This window comes from Haliotis cracherodii, unplaced genomic scaffold, assembly GCF_022045235.1.
Source record: "Haliotis cracherodii isolate W230 unplaced genomic scaffold, xgHalCrac1.p SCAF_11, whole genome shotgun sequence".
Lineage (NCBI taxonomy): Eukaryota > Metazoa > Mollusca > Gastropoda > Lepetellida > Haliotidae > Haliotis > Haliotis cracherodii.
In genome coordinates this window covers 9,096,775-9,109,529 of record NW_027266266.1, presented here as the reverse complement: position 1 = coordinate 9,109,529, position 12,755 = coordinate 9,096,775, and the positions used below count along the sequence as shown (strand labels likewise).

The window sequence follows — 12,755 nt, the reverse complement described above, 5'->3', positions numbered from 1 at the left end:
TATGGTTTTACACCGCTTTTAGCAATACTCCAGCAATATCAGGGCGGGGGACACCAGACATGGGCTTCACACATTGTACCCATGTCGGGAATCGAACCCGGGTCTTCGGCGAAGCGAACGCTTTAACCACTATACTACCCGACTACCCAAGCGGTACAAACTAACATTTTTAGTCCACTAGTTTTTATGATGATGACATCTTTCAAGAAACTTAAAAATGGCCAATTACCTCTAGTCCTTATGATAGCTTAACTATTGGGCAGTTTGGCAAGGACTACAGGACTAGTGCCAATTTCTAATGCTGCACCCTGTAAAGGTTTGAAGGATAATGTTGGATGATAAATAAAATCTCACCCTCATGTCTTTTGATATCAAATATATCAACACTCGTTGATATATTTGATATCAAATAACACTTGGGTAAGATTTTCTATATACTGCACCTACCGTACTCGACATAATAAGTGCCCACGGCGATATTTGCTAATATATTGGCTAGTGAACAATCCTAATTAGCACCCCTTCCGATTGATCAATGTACACACGACTTATTTATTTGTGTATTATATGCACTCGTGTACTTATGCCCCTCTGAAGAAAGAATGAATGTCAATTTCAAAAGTTCTTTCTCAGTGCACATTTTGAGTGAATCTGCTATGCATATTTACAGTGTGCACCCCAATTGTTACTTTTAGGCCTCAATAAATGCAAAAAATATAGAAGTAAGTTCTTATAAAGGGATCATAACAGTCCTATGATTTGTAAAGCATTTATGAAATGTGTCTCTCTGTATATCTACAAGAGTGAGTGAGTTGGGTTTAACGCCGCTTTTAACAGTATTCCAGTTATATCGCAGCATGTCAGCTTGATATGGGAGGAAAGCCCGAAGTGATGCAGGTCTCAGACATTTACCACTTCGGTTAAACCCACGAGCACGGGTATGGTGCTGACAAACCTAGAAACATGATCGGGGCGAAACGGGATTCGAACCCACAATCATAGCTTACTGGCATGCCCAAGGGACGCAACTCTGCACAGCGAATCGCGGCGCCTTAGATGACTGGGCCACCCGTGCCCCTGTATATCTACAAGAAATGTGCCACAACACTGTGTGTTTTGACATGGGCTAGGAGATCGTCCTTTGTTATGAAGGATGACTCGCAGAAACTACAGTCAAATGAGGCTTTCTCTTTGTGTTCATATTTCATGTGATTGACCAGATCTACTTTGTATTCATATCTTTTGGCACACTGCCTACACTTCCATCTATGGACGATCTTGATCTTTGCCTCTTTCAGTTTGTCATGGACAGGCATGTGAGCTTTCAGTGCTTGCGCTGTCAGGAAACGACATTTACAGAAGTCACAGACAAACTGGGCATTAGTGAAATGCTTATCTGCAAGGTGAACCTTCAGCTCAGCAACTTTAGAAAATGAACACAAACAGATGCCACACTTGCACGGCTCAAAGGGATCACCCATATGTCTTTTCATGTGGTGTCCGAGTTCAATTTGACTTTTGAGTTCTTCGCCACACATTCCGCATTCAAACACCGTGTCCGCCTCAATGTCGCCATGTGTTTTGAGATGTTCTTTTAGACCTTTGTCATCCTTAAACTCTTCCTCACAGAAGCTACAAGTGAAGAGCACCTGGGTCTTTGGATTTGGATCGGAGTGGTTGAGCAGGTGGCACTCCAAATCTGTGTACCGAAGATACGAGTTGTCACAGATTCCACACATGAAAGGCTTCTCTTTGTGGTGGGACTTCACATGACCCTGTAAACTAGCTTGGCGAGAAAACTCCTCATGGCATAAGTCACACCTGTAGGGTCCATCGTTGGGGGGACTGAGAGTAGATGAGGACTTGGAGGATGATCTTTCCACCTTCACACTGGTTTGAGAAGCAGCTTCAGATGCCTGACCAGTCTTCTCTGGAGCAGGAACTAGAGTCAGAGCAGTTGTTGGTTTGTCAGTGAAGACTGGTTTGTTCACTGCAACAAACTGCTTGATCTGAATTGTTTTGGACTCGGGGACTGCAGGGCCAAGTTTTGACATTGTTGAGGCAGACACCATTGTGACAGGTCTTGGTGGAGAGGTCGTGTCATACTTAATATTTTTCTCACTGGAGGAACGAGTTCTGGAGGATGGTGGAGTGGCTGCTGATGAGGAAAATGTAGACTTTGTTGATGCAGTTAATGTTGATGTAGATGATGATGATGTAGAAGATGATGGGGATTTAGCTGATGACGTTGAAGGTGCTGCAGGCTTAGCTGATTTTGTTCGTGATGGTGTGGCAACAAAGGCTGAAGCTGGGAGTTTGACTTTAACTACTGAAGCCTGGGGTGAAGAATAATCAGCACTGCTACCAGGAAGCCCACTGAGGGACAGGTGATGGAGCTTCAGGTGAGTTGTCAGAGCATGCTTGTGGAGATACTCCTTGCCACACATCTTGCACTTGAAGCCTTCAAAATCGGCATCAACAATACCTGATGTGCCATCTTCACAAATTCGGATCTTTTTTGCAGGGGGCTCAGCACTCTCAGACTGTGCACTGTTTTTTGGTAGTGAAGGCTGTGATTTACCCGAAACTACCTTTTCTTTTGGTTTTACAACTTCTTTTCCCACTTTTTCAACCTGATCTTTTTTCCCTTCCACAGTTTTAGCCACTTGCTCTGACGAACTCTCTCCATTTTTCATCATATTTGCAAACATTAATATTTTACCAAGATTTGAGGCTGGCAAGGCACCTTCAGCTGACTTGGATTCAACCCTCCACTCTTTCAGTTTCCCCGCCACATCGAAGACTATTTTGATGGTACTTGATTTCTCTGCCTTTGCTTTGGTGCCAATATCTGCTGCAGCTTTGAATAAAGCTTTAGCAGCATCAGAAGACACCACCAAGTTCTTTGCCTTCTCACGATCCTCATCCGCATTTCCGTTCGTAGTTTTACTGACAACCCTATCAGAGGCATTGGAAACAGGTTCATCAGAATTGCTTGGTTTCTCTACCTTGATAGGGATCTGTCCAGAATCATTGTTAGTGCTTTCTCCAGCACTTACTGTTGTAGGTCTACTGTCACCTTCTGCAATTTTCTCCTCCTTAATCTTAACCTTTAGAGAGAATTTTTGGGGTACAGCTTTGGAACTGGGACATTTTTCAGAAGTCTCGGGATCCTCATCCTCATCACACAGTCCAATCAAAGCGGACCTGAGTAAAGATCCTGCATCTTTTTCCGACTTGATTTTGACCCGACTTCCGCCAAAGCCAGATTTGTTTAATGAGCTTGTCCGAGATTCGCTTACGTCATCAAGTTCGTCATCTTCTTCTTCCTGCTTAACAATAATTACCTCCCCTTCTTCAGTCTCCAGCTTCATGGCGTAAGGCCCACCTGACTGGCTGGCATCTTGACCGGTGTCCGTCAATCCTGGTTCTAGCTTTATCTTTACTTTTTCCATCTCAAATGCCTCAGTTTGACACCTAGAACAAACAATAATATGAGTGAAAAGTTTGGCTCATTTAATGTTTGTTTGTTTGTTTGTTGTTTAACACCGCACTCAGCAATATTCCAGCTATATGACGGCGGTCTGTAAATAATCGAGTGTGGACCAGACAATCCAGTGATTAATATCATGAGCATCGATCCACGCAATTGGGATGGATGACATGCATCAACCAAGTCAGCGAGCCTGACCACCCGTTCCCGATAGTCGCCTTTTACGACAAGCAGAGTCACCTTTTACAGAAGGCATGGGTTGCTGAAGACCTATTCTACCCCGGAATCTTCACGGGTCTGCTCATTTAATGAGGTGGGGTGAGGTGACATGTTGCATTCAAGAATATTGCATTTATATGACCAAGTGCATGACTAATGCCAGTTATATAGTGTTAGCCCTCTGAGACACCATGCCACAGCTTAACATTAATACCCCACTCAGTACCCCAGCCCAGAAACAGTACTGACACGTACCAACTTTTCACATTATTTGGTATGACAAGGCCTTGGGGTTCGAACCACTGACCTGCCACTCCGAGCAAACACTCTATCCACAAGACCACAGAGGCGGTCACAGATTAAATAAGTGCTGTAATGATTCGACAAAGTATCAGAGAGCTAATCATGATTATTGGTATCTTATCCTGCAGCAATGTTTGTTGTTTAATGATGCACTCGACACTATTGACGCTTAATCAGTGGTAGAAACGAAGTTTCAGTCCACAAGAGGTGAGGTGAAATGGGGTTTAACGTCGCGTCCAAGATTATTGCACTTATATAGCGACGTGCATGCACGTGTGTGTGGCTGCTTGTACTAGTCCAGACTGATGCCGATTTATAGTGCTAGCCCACTGAGATACCATGCCGCAGTTTTAACATGAATACCCCACTCAGACACAGTATACTGACTCCGAGCCGACCAGTCCTTGTTTTAGCCCCTTAATGCCGAGCACCAGACAGGGTAACAACAAGTACCATCTTTTAACGTCTTTAGGTATGACGCGGCTGGGGATCGAACCCCAGACCTTCCGCTCTCCAGGCGGACGTTCTACCATTAGACCACGGAGGCGGTCCAGTCCACAAGACCTTATAATGATAACATATAGAAAAACCCTTCAAAATGGCAAATTTCTACTAGTCCTTATAATACCTTAACCATTGGGCAGTTTGGCAAGAACTACAGGACTAGTGCCAATTTCCAGCGATGTTAATGGCGGCAGGCTGTAACTAATCGAATCTGGACCAGACAAACCAGTGATTGTTTTAATAACATCAGGTTAGCCTGAAAAGCCTTAAACTTTGAGGCCTGAAAATCCATTCACATCAAGAGAAGCATTCCTCATGTTGCCTGCCTGGGACGCCCTGTTCCCTTCGGACCCCTAAAATGTATTGCTGTGACTCACACATGGACAGACCAAGGTAAATCCCTGCACACAGCCAACATGATCACTTGAGTCATACACCATGGGGGCTGTCAGGGAGCCTAGTGGTTAAAGCGTTTGCTCGTCACGCCGAAGAAGCCCATTTCTGGTGTTCCCCGCCGTGATATTGCTGGAATATTGCTAAAAGCGGCGTAAAACCAAACTCACTCATACACCATGACCACCCAAATCCAACATCGCCCCCTCCTACGACAAGCAATAATGTGCTCGGGACCTCAGTCTGCAACTTCAACAACTAGTGCGAGCAAAGTCAGTGTCTACAAAAATTCTGTTCTGTTTTGCAAGTTCTAGGGCTGGCAAAAAAATATTGATAATAGGATTTATCGTCAATGAGAAAAAATATTAACGATTATCACTATAAAAATTGTGTCATCAATAATATCTTACATAAACAATTGTGATGAAATAAAGTTTAGAATTAGAACAGACTTGTAATTGTCAATAATGTCAACTGCTGAAGATGGATAGCAACTGTTTTTTTATATCTTGAATGTCCACAAAGTAATCCCTGCATAAATGTGTCGCCACTCACCAGTGGAGTGAAATATGTTGCTTTCTTTAGGATATTATTTTCGCATTCGCTCAAAGTTACTTCCATGATATTTATTGATAATTGATCAATATAAAGTTAAAGATGATCGATCTCTATGATCTGTTTAGATAGCAGGCCTAGCAAAATCAGCTAATAATAATCCACATAATAAGACTAAAACCTACTGAGTGAGTGAGTGAGTGGGTGAATTTGGTTTAACGCCGCTTTTAACAATATTCCAGTTATATCGCGGCGTGTCAGCTTAATGTGAGACGAAAGCCCGAAGTGATGCAGGTCTCAGACGTTTACCAATTCGGTGAAACCCACGAGCACAGGTATGGTGCTGACAAACCTCGAAACATAATTGGGGCGAACAGGGATTCGAACCTACAATCATAGTTTTCTGGCATGCCCAAGGGACACAACTCTGCACAGCGAATCGCGGCGCATTAGACGACTGGGCCACCCGTGCCCCCTTAAACCTACTGAAAATGATGCGAAGGGCTATGTTTGGGTTAGTAGATGCAACACGGAGAGTGTTCGAGATAAGCATCTGCCTGTAGGCACGTGGCAGGTAGATCTTGTGTTTGACCCGTAGTTTCATTTTTGTCTTTGTTTGTTGTTTAACGCCTCACTCAGCAGTATTCCAGTTATATAGTTATATGATGACGGTCTGTAAATAATGGAGTCTGGACCAGACACTCCAGTGATTGATGTCATTAGCATCGATCCACACAATTGGGATAGGATGACATGCATCAACCAAGTCAGCGAGTCTGACCACCTGATCCTGTTAGGGGCCTCTTACGACAAGCATAGTCGCCTTTTACAGCAAGCATGGGTTGCTGAAGACCTTTTCTACCCTGGCCCGTAGTTTCAAAGATGTGTGGGGCCTTAAGGCCTGCGGTAAGTGATTTTGCTAGAGAAAATGTCCAAGGACATTTTTAGGAATTTTGCAAATTTGGATGTGAAGTTCTTCTATACCTTATAACTGAAAAATATCTTCAGGAATTTTCTTTTGCAATTAATTTCCTTAAAACAATTTAAAGGACCCGAAACCCTGCTTGGTCTTGTAAATTTCGGCAGACCTGATTCTACTATGTACCTGGGTTTTGGAGTATACTCAAACGTACCCACAGTCTCAAAACTATCCCTTCACACTTAAAGGGGCACTAATCTCAGGCTTCTTCTCAGTTGTCAAGGGCTCACTAGCTGCCGTGAGCCGATTTCCTCACTGAGCGTGACAAGAGACTAGGTTACCATGTCTAAGGACAGCTTAAATAAACTTTAAGGCAATATTTATATGCATTTCTGAACACTGATTGGTTACCCTAAATCTATGATGATTTTGATATTAGAAAGGGCACAGGGTAATTATTTTCTTCAACCTAAACAGACAAAAAAAAGCAGTGGAAGTTCATCGGATGTTGTTATTTGGAAATACCCCTGATGGTTATTGTCAAATATAAAAAAGTATCCCTGCAGTGAAAACATTTTCGGATTTAGAATTGCGTGGGTAATATGATTAATACTCCCTTCTTGTCATCCATGTTTTTTGGTATAACCCTACACCTGTATATTTGTTGTCATTCACTTGCTCCGTTAATGAATTTAATATAGGTATAATTAGTGGTAGAACCACTCAGATTACCTGATAAAGGTTCCCATTTGGCATTTCTTGTGTCTGTGGTAATTATTCAATCTAAATCCAGGTTTATATGTGATATCGAACAAGTTTCTTTGTACAGAAGCAAATGTATGGGATATTTCCCTTTATCATGTTTATGTGGATATTCCTTGATGCATTCCTCGAACAAGGTAATTGCCTAATATTAAACATATAGCTTTGGTCACTTGTAATTCAGATATTTGCATTTTGTTTTCCTTCATTTGCTGTAGCATTGAACAGAATAAGTCTTGTTCCTCTACGTTTTCGTTAGGAAGTTCTTCAATGCGAGACAGACAACATTAAGTTGTTGTTTTCACAAGGATTTTCGTGGTAGGCACAGTTAATGAGTAAAATGTGATTCACCCAGGCAATTTATAAAATGTCGAAATATTTCAGTCATTTAATAAAATGACAGACAAATCTGTCCATTCATTTTACAGATTGACTAAACATTTTTAAGACATTCAAAACGGTACATCACAATAGACTTATTATGCTTGGATAATTTTCACTTTCGCATTCATTCATTTTCAGTCGGAGGGTGATGAAATTCGAAATCAAAATGTTTGGAATTTGTTATCATAATAAAATAAATGGACAGATTTTTCAGTCAATTTGTAAAGTAACTGAATATTTAGGAATTTTAATAAATTGCCTAAGTGAAAATTTTAGTCATTTTACACATTGACAATAACATGTATACACACAACAGCATAAACAATGCTCAGGTGAAAAATGTAAGTCAAGATAGTGTAAACGGAAATCTCACAATACCAAGCAAGTAACTTATTAAAACTTCATCACCATTACTGATGCTACCCCAAAAGATACTTACATTTCCTTGGTATTTCCAAGACAAAACAGTATTACATTTTGTGGATCAATTTAAAGATACACCCTTATACTGTCAATAAAAGCGACAAATTCGCTTACTGTTTGTGCAGCACAGGTCGCAAACTAGTTGAGATACCTGGGATATCATCTGGGTTCTCACAGGAAAAAAAAAATAACAAGGGCAACACCCCAGTCACGGGGGATTCCTGTAGACAGAGCTCCAGATTAGCTGCGTATCTGCGTAAAATACGCATCAGAAATGCAGAAATATACAGTAAAATAAAATCCAAGCGTATTAAATACGCAACGAACATTACAGATACGCTGCAAAAATAAAACTTGTGCGTATCATCAAAATATTGTGAAGTAACCCTGCGTATTCGATTAGCAAATCAGCAACTTATTTTGAAATTATAAACGGGCATTCCGTCAACCTTGCCAAACTCCACGATGACAGTTACATCATGATCATTTGCCATCACACTTTCTTGTGGAAGTATGTGGTATTTTTGAGTCCTTTAAAGCTCTCGAACCCACACGACACCAGTTTGCAGGGACTAGATGAATAGTGTTTTTAAATATTTAACTTAAATACCCACATGTGTAAAAACTAGTGGGTAACAGAAATTTGAATACCCAGATAGAATTACTGATACCCAATGATTTTATAATGCATGGGTAAAATACCCACAACACCAAAAGCTTATCTGTAGCTCTGCTGGAGATCAGTGCCCCTTTAACTGTACTCCCTAAAAGGGGAGTCTAAAAGGGGCACTATTCTCTGGCTTCTTCTCGGCTGTCTAACACTGCGGGCTAGGGCTCACTAGCTGCCTGAGTCGATTAGCTCGCTAACACAACTGAGCGTGACAAGAGACTGGGATACCGTCTGCAAGGACAGCTTCATAAACTTGGAGGCAATATTTGCTTTACGCATTTTTGAACACTGATTGGTTACCCGTGATCTATGAAGATTCCGCTGAGGGCACATGTTAATTAATTTCTTCAGCCTAAACAATTTGGAAATACCCCTGGTGGTTATAGTTTAATAATTAAAAAAAAGCATCCCTGCAGTGAAAGCATTTTCGGATTGCGTGGATAATACCATTACTACTCCCTTGTTGTCATCCACGTTTTCTGGTGTAACCCCTACACTTGTGTATTTGTCGTCATTCACTTGATGCTCAGTTACTGAATTTATTACAGGTATAATTAGTTGTAGCACCATTGATTAAGACGTTCAAAAGGGCTTAAAAACATGACAATAGATTAAATATATTAGGATTAGAAGCCAAACAATATAGAAATGTACTTTTAATCCTAACATTTTCAGTCACAATAATTAGGTGTTTAATAAATTTCTTACTGAATTTTTTTTTACACATTTTGACTGTAAAAATATACACACGATAAAATAAGCAATGCTCAGGTGAAATATTTACTTTGTGTTGCAAGTCAAAATAGTGTAAACCAAAAACTGCACAAATACCAAGCAAGTGACTTATTAAAACTTTGTCACTATTACTGATGCTACCCACAAAGATACCTTCATTCCCTTATTATTTCCAAAACTGTATTTCATTTTGATGATCAATGTGACCATATGCCCTTATACTATCAATAAAAGTGACGAATGGCACAGCACAGGTCACGAACTAGTCTACATTTTTGCTATATCATCCGGGTACTCACGGGGGAAAAAACAATAACAAAGGCAACAACCAGTCCCGGGGAATTGCTTTAGATCAGTGCCCCTTTAAACATCTCGTGAGAAGTTATTGCCATGTACAGTTAAGTTTTGAGACGGGTACAAAGGAGTGTGGCGACAACGACCCCATGAACTTAAAATTCAGTTTCTGTTTATAGTGTTGCGTGTCCTGTTGCCAAATAAATGACCATATTTGTTTCAATATGCTGTACCATATATATAGTATACTATGGTTATAATGAACTCAAAGGGACTGCTTACTTTAGTACGTTATAACCGAAGTTCATTATAAGCCAGGGTTAGAAATTGGTACTAGTCCTGTAGTCCTTGCCAAACTGGCCAATAGCTAAGGTATCATAAGGACTACCGGTAGTAGAAATTTCCCCTTTTTAAGGGTTTTGCTATATGTTAACATTATAAGGACTAGTGGACTAAAACTGTTAGTTTCAACCGCTGTATAAGCATATATAGATCTACAGCAAATAGCCAGGACACAAAAAGTTTGTTATATCTGTCAGTTCGTTTCAAGCCGGTTCGTTATAAACGTAGTTGACTGTACTTATAAATGTCCATTGAAATGTAAAAAAAATCTCATGATCACTGAGTTACAATCACTATATTTATGAGCATCAATCATAAATATTAGAAATGGTACAATTTCAGTGAACAAGAGCAATATGATCCACTGATAAACAAATAATTTTTAATGTCATGAGCTAAAGATTATTCATTTTGTTCACAAATGGGAGCACAAATATATTAAAATATTCCTGACAAGGTTTTAACTCAACTGGTGTCCCTTAATGGTTAATAAGAAAACCTAAACACATGTAGGCCTACAACTTGTGATTTGGACCCAACATCACAACACACATGTTAGAGCGTCTACAGCCTCGGTTTCATTTTGCTTCCGCCATGAATGATTCGTTTTGGTGATGTTTACTTCGCTTCGCATATGTTTTTTAAGAAACGGCGTTAACAACGACACATTCCTAATGAATACCTATAATCTTTGGCTGAGATAGGGGTTCATACATACCACACAATACACAATCAGGCTTCTATTCGGTGATTGATAGTAGCGAGTTACAGAACCTGTTTCAGAACGTCATGGCGGTAACCTACGAGTATGAGAGTTACCTCCCTTGATGACTCCAGGGATCGTCTCAACATTTCCAATATTGATTAATCAGATCGAACAATGAGGTCAACATGATGTCTTACTTCGGGACATGCCATTGAACAGTTCAACAAATAAACATTGCATCTTGTATCTCGAATGTTAATGTCTTCTTCCGGATGATTAGAATCATTCATTTGAAACAGTAGACGACATTATCTAATGTGTTAGTGATTTCTTAATAAAATTCTTTTTTTTATTTCTTTAACAAAGAAGTTCGCTCTGCCAGGCATATCCTTCAAACTATGCGTGTGGATAAACAAAGTCGGCCAGTTTCAACAATAAAAAGTTAATTAGTAACTACTTTTTAGAATTAAAAAACACCAGAGAAGCAAGACTGTTCTCTACCGTACTGCTTCACAAGTAGTACGCCAGGGTAATATTTAGAATATACACTTATACATGCAGATAATACCGTTTCAACATGGTCCATATCAACTAAATATTTATATAATGTGAATTGTGTATTAATAATCCTGCATCGTGTCTCTAGAGTATCAGTATTTATATTCATCAAAACCATATTTTCTTATAAAAAAGGGCAAGTCTAGTAAGGTGTATTTCACATAAATGAAATCGGCGTTAGAAGAAAAACAATTAGAAGAGCGAAATCTACTGTGTGAAAAAGATTATGTAGACTTCATGCTTGTCTTGTACGCAAGACAACGATGACTGCTAATTTAAGTATCCATAAACTAATTGATTTTCAAACAATCGACAATCGAAAATCGAAGGCCCACACCTACAAAGGTAATCTATATCAGTCTGCGCGGACCGCTGTTCTGATATTTTCACACACTTGAGCCTAGATCACCGCACTAGTTGGTTTTTTTCATAAATGCTTTTTCTGAATATAGAGTTTTACTTGGTTGATATGATAAATTAATATTAACATAATATTAATAGTCAGAGCATGAATATTACTATCTGTAGCGGGTATCAGATGACCCAGCGCTCCGAAATATATGCACAGTTGAACCGTCTGAGACAACCCCCGGGCTTTGATTGTGGCCTGGATATGGAATCGATAGCAAAATCCGTTGCTTTGTGCTGGGTTAGCGCTGTAGGAGTTACCGCCCTTGCATAAGCTGTGCGCGTTCCCCAGTGTGGTGTGGAGGTTCGGGGAGAGGCTTTGGCTCGCCGCTGCTATCACCGCTCTAAATTGCTAGCCCATACCCTTAGATGGTGGTTGGCCTGTAGGTATACCGTCGTCATTGTGTGTGAACGGAGGCTTGATGCGATACACGAGTCTCGTCGTAACCCCAGGTTACTCGAACCAAACAGAAAGATATTTTTATGACCAAGTATCGTATAATGCCTTGAGTACCTAAAACTAAAAAACCCGGAAGTAATACTTAGGCATTGAAAATGGCACCAAGCTTGACAATTGTTTTTTTGCTTTTTCGTGTACATATTTTGAAGATTGTTTAATTATTGTGTTGTTTATTGGTGCATAGATAATTATTGGACTATTGGAAAGGTAAAAGCACGAAACTGAATTAAATATTAATTTCGTTTGCAGCAAATATAAATCAGCCGAAAATATTATATCTTTCTGATCATTTTGTAACCGTCATATTTTCAATAACTTGATTTAGGGATCTGCCGACCACAAACTTTAAGAAAATGTGGAATAACATTAATATCGTTATTTTTCTGCCCATCGGGTGTAATTTTATATGTTAAGGATTAAACATGACTCTGAGGTTTTGGTTGAAAATGTAAAACCGCAAGTTAGATTTTGCATTTTCAACCAAAACACAAGAATGTTTTATCCAACTTATGAACCGTCTAAATGCAAGAAATACCATAAAAAAATAAGAAAACATCGAGATAGCTCATAGTGAACAATACATGTGGTGTATCGCGGTATGAGAGAATTCGATAAACCATGCGAGAG

General features: G+C 39.9%; 1 protein-coding gene across 1 annotated transcript; it reads right to left on the bottom strand.

Moving 5' to 3' along the window:
* Window positions 1-294: 294 nt before the first annotated feature.
* LOC139456191 (zinc finger protein 629-like) lies at window positions 295-10,796 on the bottom strand. The gene is made up of 2 exons (XM_071237747.1): window positions 10,715-10,796; window positions 295-3,477 (listed from the first exon to the last, which is right to left on the bottom strand). Exon 2 carries the CDS (start codon window positions 3,453-3,455, stop codon window positions 1,086-1,088), a length of 2,370 nt encoding a protein of 789 aa, XP_071093848.1. The 5' UTR covers window positions 3,456-3,477; window positions 10,715-10,796; the 3' UTR covers window positions 295-1,085.
* Window positions 10,797-12,755: the final 1,959 nt, after the last annotated feature.

Coding starts and splice junctions, on each gene's coding strand:
- LOC139456191 (XM_071237747.1), bottom strand. CDS start 3,455: ATGGAAAAAGTAAAGATAAAGCTAGAACCAGGATTGACGGACACCGGT.